General features: G+C 42.6%; 1 protein-coding gene across 2 annotated transcripts in view; it reads right to left on the bottom strand.

The window, feature by feature from the left end:
• SAMD12 (sterile alpha motif domain containing 12) overlaps positions 1–17,463 on the bottom strand; it is a 418,596-nt gene extending 401,133 nt beyond the window's left edge. For both annotated transcript variants that reach the window (XM_011941081.1, XM_011941080.1), the window contains exon 1: positions 17,322–17,463. In XM_011941081.1, coding sequence (XP_011796471.1) covers positions 17,322–17,334 — 13 coding nt within the window. In that variant the 5' untranslated portion in view covers positions 17,335–17,463. The remainder of the gene's footprint in view (positions 1–17,321) is intronic.
• Between the last annotated feature and the right edge of the window lie 202 nt (positions 17,464–17,665).

Here is a 17,665-nt window from a genome sequence, read left to right as displayed (position 1 = left end):
TGGATGGAAAACCTTGTTAAAAGAATATATTGATGATTACAAGAATAAAATGTCGGCCGGGAGCAGTGGCTCACGCCTGTAATCCCAGCACTTTGGGAGGCCAAGGCGGGTGGATCACGAGGTCAGGAGATCAAGACCATCCTGGCTAACTCGGTGAAACTGTCTCTACTAAAAATACAAAAAAAATAGCAGACGAGGTGGCGGGCGCCTGTAATCCCAGCTACTCGGGAGGCTGAGGCAGGAGAATGGCATGAACCCGGGAGGCAGAGTTTGCAGTGAATCGAGATCCCGCCACTGCACTCCAGCCTGAGCGACAGAGGGAGACTCTGTCTTAAAAATAAATAAATAAATAAAATGTCATGAAAATAATCAAGTAAAAGTAATGCATGTGGATAATCAGTAAGCTGTGATAAAGATAGATGAGCATAGGTTAAGAAATATAACAATGAGTTTACAAATAACTTAGATACTGTCTTTATATTGCAAAGGCCCCTCATTTGGTCCAACACAGATATATCTTTCACTAGAAGAGCTAAGTGTTTTCTAAGTCTCTAGCCTCAACAACAACCATCAAAAAGTCCCAGGTACAGAACAGAAAGGGATGGTACCTTTTCAAACTTGGACAGTAATTTGTTGCTTTCCCAAGTTCCCATCACTGGCCTCATTAAGGGCTGTATCTAAGGAAAATGAGATTACTTACTGTACTTACACACATTTACCAAAAGAAAGTGAAAAAATACATTATTTAAAAAAATATTTTATCAATAACTATTAAGATTTGCTAGAATAGCTTATGCTACTCCAGGTATAGCTAGTCATTTATAGAAAGCCTAGAAGGAAATGTTAATAATACTTGGGGTAACTATGGGGTATGTCAGAGTAGCAGGCTTGGTTAGTGGCAAGAGATCAAACACTGAAGTTATCTGAACTTGAGTTTGAATTCTTACTCTCTCATTTACCAGCTACTGGCCTTAGAAAAATTATTTAATCTTCTAGGCCTCAATTTTTTCATCTAGAAAATGGAGATATTTTCTAAGATGTTGCTATGAAATTTTTTTAAAGAAAGGAAATGGAGATAATATTAATAATCATCTCATAGGATTATTGTGAGCAAGTAGGATATTCAAAATACACAACAACCAGTATGGCCTGAAAACAAACCCATCAGAATACACATATATATATATATATATATACACTGACCATCAACAACCAGTATAGCTGTATGTACCAGGGTTCACTGGCTGAAGAGCAATTCTGGCTGCTAATATCAGTGAGTACCTAATAAATGTTAACAATTGGTACTGTTAGTTTCTTATTTGTGTTTTTATGATTTCTTTCTTGCTCTGGTGAATACAAAGGATTTTCGTGACCAGATAATAATGTTTTAAAATATTAGCTTAATAGGGAAATTTAGAAGATCTGGTACTGGAGAGTCAATTAACAAAATGCTGGGAAAAACAAAAGGAACTTAAAACTCTCATTACTTGAGTCACGCACTAGGCACCTTGGAGAGCCCCAAGACCTTGGCCCTAGTCTGGCTGCCTTCATCCATAATTTAAGAAAGATTCTCGATCCCTTTTAATATCCCATTTGCAAACCCCTGTAAAGTGGGCTCTGTGCCATCCCTTCCAATCATGGCAGCAATGATGAAAGCCTCAAGAAAAAGACTCAAGATATCAAGTTCTAAATCCAAGCTCTGCAACTAATGAATTATGTGACCTTGGGTAAGGGAGTCTTAACATCCTTTTTTGTGAAAGGGGAAGAAGAGCACCTGTTCCAGCTGCCAGTGCATCAATGGTGGCTCAGATGAGAAACTGTATTTTGGAAAGCACAGAGTATATGTAAAGCCAGGGTGGCATGATCTCAGTGATGATGGCCCTGGGGTGAACCCCAGAAAACATGCAGGTGCCAAAGCCATCAGCTATTGAGTTTCAGTTAAAAACAAAACAAACAAACAAAACCCCTGGCCAGGCAAAGCAGTCAGAGGAGGCAGGATTCATAAGGCAGTATAGTGGTATTTACTTACCAAGCAATAGACTTGAGCATCAGCCAAGGAGAATCACTCTCCCTTACCATTAAAATCAGGGACAGAAACCTGAACACCCTAGAAACCTAAATCTTAAAGCCTCTGAGAGCAGGAAGGAGGCAGGAGATAGGAGAAGGAAAGGGAGATCATGTGCCTGTCTTGGCAAAATTGTGAAGTTAACCAGATTTATTTTCAGCATCTTTTTTACCTTTCCTTTCTGACACTCCCCCTACTTTCTGTTGTTTCACTTAAATCCCAACCCCAGGCTGTAGTGTCAGAGCACTCTCATGGTACTACCTGGCTGGCTGGTGCACCCAACCCCTACTCCATAGGCAAGCGTCTACCAAGGCCTAACCTCTCCAGAATATGACTCATGTTCTGAAAATTATATCCTCTCCTGACCTTTGAGAATAGAAGTCCTCGTATACCATTCCTACCCTACCTGGAGTTAGTTATTGTAAAGTAAATGAATTCACAAGAAATAATAAGTCATTCTTTAATAGTTACAGTTTTAAAGAAAATTCTGAAGATGATAAAGTCCTGATCCATTATTCCCCAAATATCCTTTTTTTTTTTTTATTGAAATGCAATTTCACTCTTGTTGCCCAGGCTGGAGTGCAATGGCGCAATCTCGGTTCTCTGCAACCTCTGCCTCCTAGGTTTGATTCTCCCGCCCCAGCTTCCTGAGTAGCTGAGACTATAGGGATGTGCCACTATGCCCAGCTAATTTTTGTATTTTTAGAAGAGATTGGGTTTCTCCATGTTGGTTAGGCTTGTCTTGAACTCCCGACCTCAGGTGATCTGCCCGCCTCGATCTCCCAAAGTGCTGGGATTACAGGCGTGAGTCGCCGCATCTGGCCAAATGTCCTAATTAGGAAATTGGATGAACATTTTGTTAGGCAGCATCTTTATCAAATTTCAACTCTGCTGTTTACTAGCTGTGTGACCATGAGCAAGTTAAGCTTTCTGAGTCTCTTTTGTTATTTGTAAATAGGGATGATAATGATACCTACCTGAAAGGGTTGATTAAAGATTAACGAGTTAATATGGCAAGCATCTAGAACAGTGCCTATCATATAGTACAGGAATATTTTTCATATTTTGTAGTTATAACTCTCCTTATCTGTCCTACCCAGCACCTGTATCTTCCAGCAGGAACAGTACCTTCTCTAAGGGTTACTACATCTAAATTCCTGGTGGCCCTTGCTCTATCAGTCATCTCTTCTATCCTTTGTATCTTCAAAATCTTCCTCTCCACTAAGTCAATGTGCATAGTCTATAAACACTCTCAAATATTTTCTACCCTTTACAAAAACTTCCTTTAACATGTTTCTAGCCTAGGTATAACCCTTATCTTCCTTCTTTCAGCATCTCGCCACATTTACAGCCCCTTTGACTTTGATCTCTCTCTTGCTACAACTATTTCTCCCTTTTTTCCACCTCAGTACATTTCCCTCTTTTCATTTCCATAAATTTGCATCAAAAGTAGCCTTCTCATCACCCATTTAATCCTTAAAACATTATGATATGGATTTGCCTCTCCATTTCATCAGAATGCCTTTTACTGATTGCCAAGCCCAGTGGGTACTTCCCAGTACACACCTTGCTGGCTGGCTGTACATCTGGCCACAATGACACACCCCACTTGGAAGTGGGATGTCTACCACCACTGGCTGTCTCTGCTTGTCTCCCTCAGTTTCCTAGTTTCCTCCTCCTGTCCCATTTCTTAAGCACTGCATTGCCTAGTAGCCATGCTTTTCTTACACGAGGGAATCTCCTGCTCTTGCTCACCTTTCTTCTTGCCTTAGATGTGTACGTAGAAGGATAGAAGGATTTCTGTTTTTTGTTTTTTTTGTTTGTTTGTTTTGTTTTGTTTTGTTTTAAGATGGAGTCTCACTCTGTAGCCCAGGCTAGAGTGCAGTGGCATGATCTCGGCTCATTGCAACCTCCACCTCTCTGGTTCAAGCAATTCTTCTGCCTCAGCCACCCAAGTAGCTGGGACTACAGGTACATACCACCACACCTGGCTAATTTTTGTATTTTTCGTAGAGATGGGGTTTCACCATGTTGGCCAGGCTGGTCTAAAACTCCTGACCTCAGGTAATCTGCCCACCTTGGCCTCCCAAAGTGCTGAAAGGATATGAAAGGTACCATGTGTGAGCATGTGGTGGGGAGGCATGAGAGATGGGAATAACAGCCTAAACAAAGACAGGAGGGATCCAAGGTATGGGAAGTCTCATTTAATGGTCCTCAATAGGTTCCCGGAAATGACACCTTTAAGTGACACAACATATTATGAACCCAATTTTACCATAAGTTAACTGATATAAACAGGAGTTACATTCCCACAGCATATTTCTGGTCCTAAAAACCTAAACTTCTAAATAAATATCCCAAACATTTCTAATATAAAACATTGAAATCAATGTGAGCTATACTTACATTTTTCCAAGTATGTATACATACATTTTAAAAGATAGAATAAAAACAAGTAAGATAATGACTCACCCACATTTTTAGTGAATCCGTGAGTGAGGGTGGTCATCATGTGTTGGGCTACATCAAGGAACAAAAGTTTGCAAAGTGAAAATTGTCAGAAGCACCTCTGGCCACCATGCAGGTCAAACACAAAGGAGAACAAATGAAGTGGGTTCACTGAGCACTTCTGTACCACACTGTTTACTGTTGCACATCTGTTTCATTACGGTCTACTTTACGAAGTTTTATTTTACTATCATCTGTAGTCAAATTTACACCAAGAGCCCAGGAAACAGTAGCTGAGTTTGGCTGAAGACCTAGGAAGAGTCCTAAGGGGAAGGAATGGGGCATCAGCCTGGAGCAGGAGATCCTGGCAATCTGGGAAGGCCCCTGAATGCTAAGAGGTTTGGACTTTATTTTATTGGCAGTGGAGAGTCCTGAAGAGTTGGAAGCAATTACGTGTCTACCGCTCCCTAGAACTAAACAATCCCAAATCATATCTTCGTATCTTCATTTTCACCTAAGAAACATTTCTAACATCTGCCCACCCTGTCCATTTATTTTCCCTTATCACCCTATTATTACATTGCTTTAGCTTTCCCCTTGTTTTTTCAATCTTTCGAGACTGTAAACAAACTTTCCATTTCAGTTAGTTCATTCCATTTAAAAAACAAAACAAATCCATATAGTAACCTCTCCAGGGGAGTCCAGGGCAGTGGGAGGACCATTGCTGTGGGTATGGCAGCTCCCCTCTGATACAGACAGAGCAGAGCCCCTAGATAGCCTTCCTGCCCACATGCCCTGCCCATGTTCCAACCTTTTTTGCTGTGATATGACAGGAATCTTGAAGCTCTGGCTGTACTGTAAGTTCCAAGAGCAGCAAGTTCAACATCCATAGATTCTTTTGTATTTCCCAATGTCATTCACAGTGTTGAGCTTATAGTAAGTGCACAGTGAATACTTACTGTCCAAATAAAATAGCAATTTACACTAATTGTGTATTGAGGCACAGGTGAATTTGGATGGCAGCATGAGAAAACAAAAACCCAAAGACCTAGAGCTCCATAAAAAGAGAGAATGCAAAAGGGTAGAAAGCTAATACCAAGATAAACACTTTACTGAAAATTTGATCCAAAAACCCCAAAGAATTTTCCCCATTGCAGAGCCCAATTAAGCAATTTTTTATTTTATTATAATGCTGTTTTTCTCAAGTAACCAAGGTTTCCAAAAGACAACTAGTAAATCAGAACCAAATTATCAAACTTGGACAAACCAGAAAGCAACACAGGACAGTGAAAAAGCAAGGCCTCTGGCATATGGCAGACATAGCTACAAAGCCCAGTTCTACCACAAATTAGCAGTGTGGACTCAGGAAAATTACTTATATTCTTTCAACCTAAATCCTCTCAATGATTAGGTGGGAGAAAAACTCATATAGCTCACTACATTATGAAAACTAAGTTTTAGAGAGTGGGCATAAAGATCCTGGCTCAGAGGAATCACAAAATAACATTATTTCTTGTGTTTACTCAACAGTTGAGTGCCTTCTATGAGGCAGATATGGTTGTAGGCACTGCTGATAGATTAGAGAATAAAAAAGGCAAATACATGTGCTCATGGACCAGAGATTACTATCTTTAGCCCTTGTGACAATAGGATAAAAGCTCCAGTCTCTCTCCTCATGAAAATACACATAATTTCCAAATACAAATTATGCCTGCAGCTGCAAGGCAGTCAAGGATCTCATGAAATCCTGCAGTTCCCTCTTGTGATCTTACTCTATCCCTAGATCAGTCAGGGTCTCCTAAACAAGTTTAGTAAGAATGAATCAGGATGCATATTAGATTCAGGACCCCATTTCTGATTTACCTGAAAAGATTACCCTAGGGTGAGAAGTAGGAATATGGATATTATCAAGTGTCCCAGGAGAATTTTATCATCTAAGGAAACACTGCCTAAGATCTCAGACTCTGGCATACTTGGTTTTCCTAAGCTTACACATCCTATTATCTAACTATAAATCAAATTTATTCTAGATCCTGGCATGTAGTAGGTACTCAGTGTACTTCTAAGTGATGAGAAGTGAAGGCTATACTCACATATACTTCCCTAGATGACTAACACAAAATTATCAGTCCCATGGTTTATCCAGGCAGAAGTATCTACTAACCGACCACAATGTAAAAAGGCTTAGAAAGCAGAAAAAAAAATGCTCAGAACAAGGCTTAGAAAGCAGAAAAAAAAAAAATGAAAGGCAAGAGCTAAGGCATCACAAAGCACTGATACATACCTGGTGCTACTCTCAGAGATGGAAAGAGAACAAAAGGATAATGACTCGACTGAGGCTAGGATTTGGATGCCCCATCTCCAGCTCCATCCATCCCTTCCCTGTCCCCATTTCTTGGTTCCTAGTTTCACCTTCTCCTCCACCAAAAACATTACTGGTAATCAAGCAGGAAATAGACAAACTTCAAACAAAATCAAGTACAAAGTACACCGATGGGAGCCTGGTTAATAACATCATGTTTTTCCCTCCATGGACTGCACAGGCATATTCTCCAAAAACAAAAACAAAACCCTCAACTGAAATGTTCACATTTTACAACCTCAGACAACAAGTATTAGGGCAATCGTTTGTCTGGCAGTTCTGTGGTAATCCTAAATTCACATATTCCATTCTATGGTCCCAGAAACCAATGGTAAGCCTTGGAAAATCCCAATATGTCAGTATCCAAATTACATAGTCTTTTCACTTAGAAGCAACCCCACTATCAGGTCCCATACCCAATATGTGGCTGGGTAAAATGTGGCCTTCGCAAGTGAACCAAGCACTGTTCCCACTGTATAAATGGACATCCGATGCAAGACTCTGTTCTAAATCAGAATCACACAGCACAGCAAAATATAAGCCTCATCCCTGCCATCCCCGAAACTTAACCATACCAGAAATGGTGAAATGGTCAACTAACCTTTTCTCAGGCTTCACGAGTTGGAGTCCATAACCAAGCTTGGCAGACAAGACCAATTCCTTTCAGGGACAGGTAAGTTTTTCCCTTTCTAGCTAAATTCATCTTGTGTGACCTCTTAGTATTCCCTTTCCTGTCTTGCCTAATTTTCCTCCAAAATAAGCTCTCCTTGACCTGTCTTCCTCATCTGTTTTTCTACAACAACAGCAAAATCACAAAACAGAACTTGATGACAAATTCTTATTACAAGATAAAATTTAGAAGCCTTCTTTTGTATGCCAAAACAAGTGGCATTTCTGGGCTATATCCATGCTTGATGTCTGTACTGAACTGGTAATCAAGGGTAATCTGCCATAGTAATACTGCCCAGTCTTGGAGCAGTGTAGCTCAAGAAACTCACCTCTGGAAAACTGTGTCCTATTCCCTCCCAACTACCTGCATAGCCCCATTAATCTAATTCTCTTGTCCTTGTGAGGTTGTCATTATCAGAAGATAAGCACAGGGAAAAAAATCCAAATAAAAGAGAACACATGTGAGACACTGTCAATCTGGAAAACCATTCAGCGGTTTCTAATAAAGGTAAAACATACTCACTATATGACTTGAAAATCCCACTCCTAGCTATTTACACAAGAGAAACAAATTTAGGTTTGCACAACCTGTAAGCAACTGCTTTTAGTGTTTTACTCATAATTACCAATTACTGGAAACAACCTAAATGTACTTCAATTGGTGAATAAACTGCTGTATAGATATTCCATGGAATATTAGTGAGCGATGAAAAGAGCTGAACTATTGAATCAGGCAACAACATGGAAGAATTTCAATGCATTACACTCAGTGAAAGAAACCAGACTCAAATGGCAACACAGTGTATGACACCATTTACATGAAATCTAGAAAAGGCAAAAGTCTAGGCACAGACTTTAGAGCAGTACTTGTCAGGGGCTGTGGGTGGAGGGAAAGACTGACCACAAAGGGGCATAAGGAAACTTTACAAGGTGTTCAAATTGCTCTCTATCTTGATGGTGGTAGTGGTTACAAGACTACATTTACCAAAACTTAAAGAACTACAATAGTTGATTTTACCATATGTAAATTGTATCTAAACAACCCAAGGTTTAAAACCAATTTAAATACCAATAAAAAAACCATGAAAGAGAAAGGAAGAAAAAGAATATACTTGAAATGGGGGCTAGAATTTCAAAATTAATAGTGAGTTTCAATGGTACTTTATCTTGAAAAGAAAAAGGGAGAAGTTTATCTGATATATAACCAAATTTAGGTTATAATTGAAAATATGTGTTAATTCTTAGAAAAAAAGATTCCATTTTTTATTTGTTATATAACTTCAGCAACAGGACTTACGTCAGCAGGACAAAATACCTTTCATTTCATACTTGACTTTTCATAGCATGATTATAAAGGAGATCATTTTTCCCCAAAATATTTAGAGCATCTCTTTTCACTAAAGACTTCTCTTAATCCCTAAAAGGTCCTAATATTTCTCTTTAATGCCTATCAAGTCAATATCTTAATCAATTTTCTCTTCTTTAATGGTTATCTGGCCTAACTCAGTCAGATCTTAATTGGGCCATGGCACATGATTCCAGCAGTTTCCCAATGTCACTTTCATAGAGTCCATGAACTATTTTCTCTTTTGCAAGATCTGAAATTTCTCTTTGTAATCAACTTACTTTGCATACATATTGTATGGATGGGTGATGATCAGACAATCAGAGAGAGGCCAGCCTACAAAATTGCTGGTGTTAAGTGGCAAGTAAATTTGTGATAGAGAAAAATTATGTAAGTGATGAGTCTTTAGTGAATATAATCATAACTTTTACTTCCCTCTGTTGCCACATAACTGCACAGAGTCAGATAATGAATACATCAAGTAATGCATTTTAAGCTGAGGATGCCTTGTATTTTATCAATGACACTTTGTTGGTGTTCTTCCAACTCTGATAACCCACATTCCCTCATTGAGCATGCACTATTATGCCAGAGTGTAATATCACAGGACTGTAAAAATGCTATAAAAATGGCTTAGATGCTTTGATAAGTATGGCAGGAAGGCAAGGTAACACAGACAGCATCATCACCATCATCTTGTCTAACATCTTACTCAGTGTTTACTGAGCACCTACCACAAACCAGGTCTTAAGAGCTTCCCTTATACTAATTTAACCTTCTCAACATGCCCATGAGGTCATTACCATTAATATTCTCATTGGATAGACAGGCAAAGGAGTCTCTGAGCTGTTCAGTGAATTACCCAGGCACCCAGCAGGTCCTGGGAGGAGCTGGGGTTCACACCTAGCCCGGTTGCAGATGTTGCACATGTAAAGCATTTAAAGACAACACTGTGACTGCTATGATCCCCAGGGGTGTTGGGGTCCGCGTGTTTTCCTAAACAAAGGAATGAACACACAAGACAACACAAGACGAGACAAACGTGGCGGCCGCCCCGAACGACACGCTCTGCTTTATTTTATACCATCTTTGTGGAATGTTAGCAAGTCGCCAGACACATTGCTGTTTCTCTGATCTTTCCCTGACTTTCTGAATTTCCAAGATGTTTACATATAAACAAGCCCCCAGGGTCTGCTATTTGCAACTGAGGCCAGACTTGCAGGCTCCTTTGTCCTCCCTGTTTGCAGAGGAGGAATGGCCAGCTTCGTTTGCGAGAGCGGGATTATAATGTTAATGGGGAATGGCCTGTTCAGTTGTAAATGCAGATAGTCCTCTACACAGGGGAGAGTCGTGCCCTGTGGAGGCAGTGACAAACTATGAGCAGGCCTGAGCCCATTCTGTACCCCAGGTCTCAAGGGCAGCTGTAGCTCTGAGAGCCACACCCCATAGACAATCCAGGAGCATCCGTCAAGTCACTTGAGAGTCAGGATTTGCCGACTAAAACACAAACAACTTCTGCAGCAGCAAGGGCAGGAAGCAAGGAGGAGCAAAGGAACAAAACCTGCCAATGGGCTCTTCCCAGCCCCAGCGCTCTGGGAAGGAGGCTGCTGAAGGCAGTGAAGTAGGCCACCACTGTCACCCGACAGCTGCTGTCCTGTCCTGCTCTTCACACGGGAGGCAAGCTGTACAAGCAGATTCTTGCACCCACACTTTAGAAAAATCAGACTAAATATAGCCAAGTTTGCTCTCATGAGCCAGCTCAGAGCGGGTGGTGCTGCTACATTCCACTTCAGAAAACTGGGGAGGAATCATCTGGATTTACAAGAGAGCAGCTTTCCACGCTTGCTCTTGTGGTTTCAAAAGGACCATATGCAAGATCCAACTGGACTGTGGGGAATGTTGCAGGTTTGGCCAGGCAAATAATATAGCCCTTAGGAAAAGGACTTTAGCAGACATGAGTTAGGAGGCTCCCCATTCACTTTCCTTCCTATAAAGGGCTAAACTACCACATCCCTGGGACATAGGGGAAATTCATTAGGAAGCACACATTACACACACACTAGTCAGTTTTGTGCCCTTTCCCGGATTCCCACCCATCAAAACCCTACTCAAAAACTCACTCAATGCTACTCCTTTCGTTAGGCTATCCCCATCCAGCTCAGAACTAAATGCTCCATTTGTTCTCAGACCTCCCACGTTATGGTGCTTGTACTTTTATTTAGCACTTATATCATTCAGTCTAATCTGCTTCTCTGTCTCCTTCCCCCAGTGGAGGCTGCAGGCAAGGGCTGGGGCTGACAGAGGGCAGAGTGGGCTAAGCTCCCTTCCTTGTTACACTCCCCACCTCATCTCGTAGAGTTCCTTATACATGGGTGCTACTCTACTGCTTATCAACAGAAACGCACTATCTGCTTGAATGCCTGTGGATGAGCATTTACAATATCCCCTCTTTCTCATAATTAAATACACAACATCTGACACTCACTCGCCAGAGTTCAAGCGTGGGCTTCAGATCCCCAGTTCCCCCTACCTTTGTAACATGTCACCACATCATGCACTGTGACTCAGCATTACAAAACACAGCTACACCAGCAAGGGTTTCCCAGTTTCTGCTTCTCAGCACCAGCCCTTGTTTCTTCAAGCATGAGAAAACAGCAAGGCAGATGAGAAAGAAAGGGTGGGATAAAAGGAATTAGGAAGGGCTGGGCTAGGCAATACAACAGTATGATTAGGCTGAAGCCCTGTCTGAACTAGCTACTAGAGGGCTACAGAAGAGATGGGGGTGGCAGGAACCGCTGCCACAGCAAGTTTCAAACTAGGTTGGAGGCCCCAATTCTTGTTCACACAGTCACTGGACAGGAATTTTCAATGACGAACTTCTAGCCGTCAATCTCCTTCCTAAAACAAAGCGATCAACAGAAACTGCTGATGCAGGAAAGTCAAATCTGGTGGTCTACAGAACATAATAAAAATAAGAAAAAAAGACCCTCAGGAATAAGTGAATGGGAGAGAATCAGGGAGTAATTAGTTTAACAATCACACCATGAAGCTGCCCCAGAGTTAAATACCTATGAGGGAAACTTGTCCATCATCTCACTGCCTTCACGACAACATCTGCTCTACAGAGGAACACCGTTGGAAGTTCCCATTAAGTGTGTATGGGAGTTACTGTGGAAATCAAAAGCAGTCATAAACCCACCCATTCCTTCATTTGTCTTTATTCATTCATTCATTCAAGCTTCATGGATGACGCATGAGACATAGTCCTTGCCCTTAGAAAGTGCCACCAGTAGAAGAGGTACATTCAAATGATGTTCTCAACAAGAAAAGGTAGTTAGGAAAGCATAGGTGAGCTAGGATCAAGAGAGTCACACAGAGGCAGGACAGAGCTTCTTGTGTTCTATGAAGGGAAATCCATCAGAATTACACTTCTGGTCTCCCTCTTCACCCTCCAGGTCCTCCTCAGGAGAGAAGTCAACTCTCTGATGAGCAAGTCTGTGAAAAGGCACAAAGCATAGGTTCCCCACCTCTTCCTTTGGGTCCCACCTGCCTGCTGCAGGAGCCCATGTTATCTCTGCTCTCCAGTTGTCAGTGGTATAGAGCAGGGGTCCCCAACCCCTGGGTGGTGAACTGGTATCAGTCCATGGGCTATTTAGGAACTGCACCACACAGCAGCAGGTAAGCAGTGAGCAAGCAAGCAGTACCGCCTGAGCTCTACCTCCTGTCAGATCAGTGGAAGCATTACATTCTCAGAGGAGTGTAAACCCTACTGTGAATTGCACATGTGAGAGATCTAGGTTGCACACTTCTCATGAGAATCTAATGCCTGATGATCTGAGGTGGAACAGTTTCATCCCAAAACCATCCCCCATGGAAAAATTGTCTGCCATAAATCTTATCCCTGGTGCCAAACAGGTTAAGGGCCACTAGTGTAGAGGGAGGCATCCCTGTGACAGGTAAGTTCACTGCTGGGTACAATATTAGCAAGCCCACTTACCCTCCAACCTGAAGTCAGAAAAAATTACCCACTATACCCTTGTGATAAAAATGATGTTTTTATCTCCCATGTGACTCCTTTTACTCTCTATGACGCAGTTCTGAATTCAATTTGGGTACAAAGTCGTCATTTATGGGGCTGCAAAGCCCAGTGTTTACCATGACTGCTTCTATTTGTTACAAGCGTTTGACGCGATCTCACTTCCCATTTTCCCAGTCACTGTTATTATTACTTAGCCTTACAATATTTTGGTGATGGGCAGCTTCTGCACTCTCCTACAGGATAAAAACATAGAACCTGAGCACTGAATGACTTATCAGAAGATATTTGGTAAGCTAATGTGGTCACTGATGATGGAAAATTCAGATCTCTTAATATAGATGTCATTAAGAGCATATAGTCTTGCATTTGATATGTTTTTCTTGGGGAGAGAGGTGAGTGCTGAATATTGGAAATCATTTTTCTGCCATGTGAGAGGTGCTATTCTGTTAGACCTGGAATAGAAATTACCATGTACAATGTCCATCCTCCCTACTTTTTTCATAAATCTCTGAGGATGAAGCAAGAAAAGGAATTGGGGATGAGGGGAAAAAAACCCTTCTCTAGCTCTGGGGACTCGTGCATTTATATGTCATTCATGAACCACATGACTGTGGGCCTCCTAAGTGCCAGGCACCATCCCTGGAATACAGAGATGAATACAAAGATGAATACAACACTGTCCCCAATGAATCCACATTTTTCTTCTCCCTGAATAATACTGCAACCCACTTCCATTAGAAAACATCAATAGGTGCAACCATCTATACACAGTCTGTCTATAGAGAATGGATTAGTTTGGGGTCCCTGCTACCTCCTTCCAAGAGGTCCTAGTTCCTAGTCCTGCTAATTTGTTTCACAACTGCTACCTCCTTCCAAGAGGTCCTAGTTCCTAGTCCTGCTAATTTGTTTCACAAAACACTGTTTTTGTTTTCTAAAAAAGACAATGGATGCCAATATAATCCTAATCCAAATGCAGACCGTAAGATCGTACCCTGTTCTGTGGCTGGAAAGCACACCTGTAAGCTGCCCATAAATGCAAAGCATGGGTCACAACCAGACTAGGAGACATAAATAGGATGTTGCAATTAAACTAAGAAGAAAACATAACCCAGGGTAGTTACAAAACAATAAACAAAGGGCACCTCTTTTTCATCTTAAACACACAGCTGCAGGTTCAGCAAAATGAATGAGAGAACTACTTACTATTAACACTTTTACAAATTCAAGTTCAAGTTTACTTAAGAAAAATGTTACACATAGTAAAAAACCTTCTAATTTGTTACTAATTAGAAAAACTGGCTGGCATGAATAAGTGAAAATTCAGGATATAAAACACATGCCAATTAGTATAGCTTTTCTTAAGAGAAGGGATGTGAGTACAAGTGATATTTACTTAGGATACAGGTTCCAGACACCCTTCCAGCAGCCCCCTCCTTTATTTAATCCTCACAATGTTTCCAGGAGGTAACCAGTAGTGAGCCCATTTTTTCCAGATGTGGAGACTAAAGCTTAGATGTTAAGTAATTCCAACTGTATTTTCTATTCCAGTTCCTCTGGCAAAACTCCTTATTCTCTGAAGCAGCATTTCTCAATCAGTTGGGTAAACTGGTCATTACTTGACCATGGCTTGGAAACATGATATGGGAAGGCCATGCACTGCAGGCCATGTATTATCTCTGGCCATGGGCACAAAATACCAATAGCAGCCCCCAGCAGCAGTTCCTACATATCCCAAATGTGCCCAGAGACAATGTCACTCAGCAGTAGATGTAAACTACTGCTCTAAAAGACTTTTTGGGCATCAAGACAAAAGACTGAAGAGAAGGGCACTTCGAGGTGGGTGGATCGCGAGGTCAAGAGATCGAGACCATCCTAGCTAACATGGTGAAACCCCGTCTCTACTAAAAATGCAAAAAAATTAGCCGGGCGTGGTGGCAAGTGCCTGTAGTCCCAGCTACTCAGGAGGCTGAGGCAGGAGACTGGGGTGAACCCGGGAGGCGGAGCTTGCAGTGAACCAAGATCATGCCATTGCACTCTAGCCTGGGTGACAGAGCAAAATTCCATCTCAAAAAAAAAAAAAACCTCCCATCTTCAAATCTGTTAGAAGTCCCTGATTGTATGGCATTTAGGCTTCCAAGAAAGCCCCATGTACCCTTATAGAACCAGTTACAAAACCTCCATGAATATATTTGCCATGCAATGAATGAGCATTGAGTACCTATTATGGGCCAAGTACTGTGCTATGAGCTGGGAATATAAAGTCCAAGTCTAACCCGCAAGGGGGTTAGAGTTTAGTAAGAGGTAGATTAAGTATGATAAGTGTTAAGATAAATGTGAGCAGGAGGCACCTCCCATAGACTGGAAAGAGTGCTGAGAAGGCAGAAGAGAAAGGAGGGCTGGGACAGGTTTCCAGAGCAAGTGACATTTCCCCCGAGGCTTGAAAGACCAGGTAGGAGTAACCAGGAAGAGACTGGTCCAGGCTGATCTCTTTGCAAAGACAAAAGATAGGAATCATATTTGCAGTTAAAGTTAAAAGTACTTCCTTCATTCTTTGAGACTTTACTGTGATTCAAACTCAGGATCTCCTGTTTACTAGACAGGTACTTTAACCAAATAAGTCACTAGAAAATAAATTCTCCATAGTTAACATGTACTTCCTTCCTAAGTTCTTGTTTTTGTAAAGTCTGGCTTCACTGGTATAATCACCCATCAGGCAAGAAATAAGATGAATTTATACTTCTTACAGTGGACAAGAAATTGTTTTCGAGAACAGTGTGGACTAGCAACAAGGGGGAATGCCCCTGTCTTAGGGACACAGGAGTGGTGAAGAGGAGAGATCATAATCAGTGCCACCTGATGGATGATGTAGACGGGATATTTAAGGAGTAGGTCAATATATCCTCGGTCTCAAGCTCAAAATGAACTTTATCTCGGCTTTTGTTTTGTTTTTTGGCATCTGAAGTCTTGACTCACTATCAATCATAACGATACAAAAAAGAGAGAGAGAGAGAGAGAGAGAGAGATTCTCACCCTGCTGGTACATTTTGCACCGAAAAGAAAACCTAGAAAAATCTTGGTTGTAAGAGAGAGGACTTCATTTTTGTTAATAAAGTTAGGAAAGCTGGAAGTGGCTGGCTGTGGATCTCTGAACCTGAGATAGCCCAAAGGCAAGAGTTTCCCGAGTTTATGGGTGCTGAGTGTAGGAGCTGGGTGGTTGCTACTTCGGGTTCTTAAGACAGTCGTTATAAGGGGAGCAAGAGTCAGATTAGTTCAGTTTCTTTCTCTTGGGGTAGGGAGGAGAGGGAGGAGCAAGCCAGCCCTTGTGGTTCCTTCTGGTCTCTAGCCTACAAGGAATAGGCTCATTTCCCCTTGGCAAGGCGCCTGAAGCAGCTGGCAAGCATGCCTCCTCGCCCTACCTCAGTAGCCCCTCTGACCTGATCGCACTCAGAAACCAAAATTCTGTAGATGAATGTACGCTCCAATTTTGTCCCACAATCTTCATCATTTAGGTACAGCTTGACCTCTAATGTGACATCACAAACGCTTCTGGTCCACAATTTTTTTCTTCTTCAGAAACTACCCTAAACAAGGAAGTTTGTGTTCCAAGGTAAGAGAATCGGAAATGAAAAACTCAGGATCCCTCACGAACAGCCTGACCCTGCTTTCAACCAGGAAGTTCAAGGGAGGCAGGACTGTACGGTCAAAACTGCAAAGTCGAAGCTCAAGACTATAAGAAGAAAGTGGTCTTCAAAGAAAAGGATTCACCCACATCGAAGAGGTTGTTGCACTTCTTTTCCCTGGCTGATTACATTTCACGTCTGTAAACTTTGCTAAGCCCGGGGCGCTGGCTGTATTAGCAGAGACAGGTGTAGGGACACCTCTACCCTCTGGATACATCTGCGGCCGCCGCTGCTGGGCGCACAGGACGAAGGGCCCTCGACCCAATCCCAGTCCAAGCTTCCGGATGACGCACCTGGGCCAGGGACCTCTCCCACGTGAGAGGGCCAACCAAGCATCCCCAGCCCTGGGGCCACCCAGCCGGCTCCGGAGGGAAGGGGCAGGGAAAAAGGGCATCTCGGGGCCAAACCTCATGCCGGATCCGCCGGCTTTCTCCCCATTTCCAGGATATCGTTTCGCATCAGGGACACTCGTCTCCACACCTCCTACCTCAAAGTCTTGCGCACCTACCCTTCACGTCTCTCCGAAGCAACTGAATTAAAGCGCCTACTGGCCTTGGCGGCGCAGGTGAGTGCCAAGAGGTGAAGGAGGAAGGGGCCCGCTCTCCGCCACCCCGTTTCCTCGCCTCCCCACGATCGCCAAGCTTCATCGGGGATGTGTGGCTTGGGGTGCGCGGGTTAAGAAGGAGCTTAAAAATGCCCCAAGCGTCCCTTACCTTCCACAGCCATTCTCTCAGAGCTTCCCTAACGCATGCATAATTTTCTTGGCCGAGGTACTCCTCCTGCCCCGCGCTCCCCCACTTCTCTCGCTTTCGCCTAAATATTCTGAGCTTATCTGCTCCAGGACCAACCTGCCGCGGTCACGCAAAGCGAGGCAGCCGGCTCCGGGCTCGGCGCGCGCAGGGCGTCCTGGGAAGTGTAGTTCCCTCCATTCACTTGGACTCGGGAGAGCACCCCGACTCCAACGCGGAGCGCCGCCTGCCCCCACACTCCGACAGCAGCTCCAGCTTCAGCTGGCCAGACCGAGTAATCTCTACTGAGGAAGTTGTGAGGGGACCCG

The sequence above is a fragment of the Colobus angolensis genome, unplaced genomic scaffold (genome assembly GCF_000951035.1).
Source record: "Colobus angolensis palliatus isolate OR3802 unplaced genomic scaffold, Cang.pa_1.0 Scaffold198, whole genome shotgun sequence".
Lineage (NCBI taxonomy): Eukaryota > Metazoa > Chordata > Mammalia > Primates > Cercopithecidae > Colobus > Colobus angolensis.
Note: the sequence above shows the minus strand (reverse complement) of the source record. Positions and strands in the feature narration are given on the sequence as shown.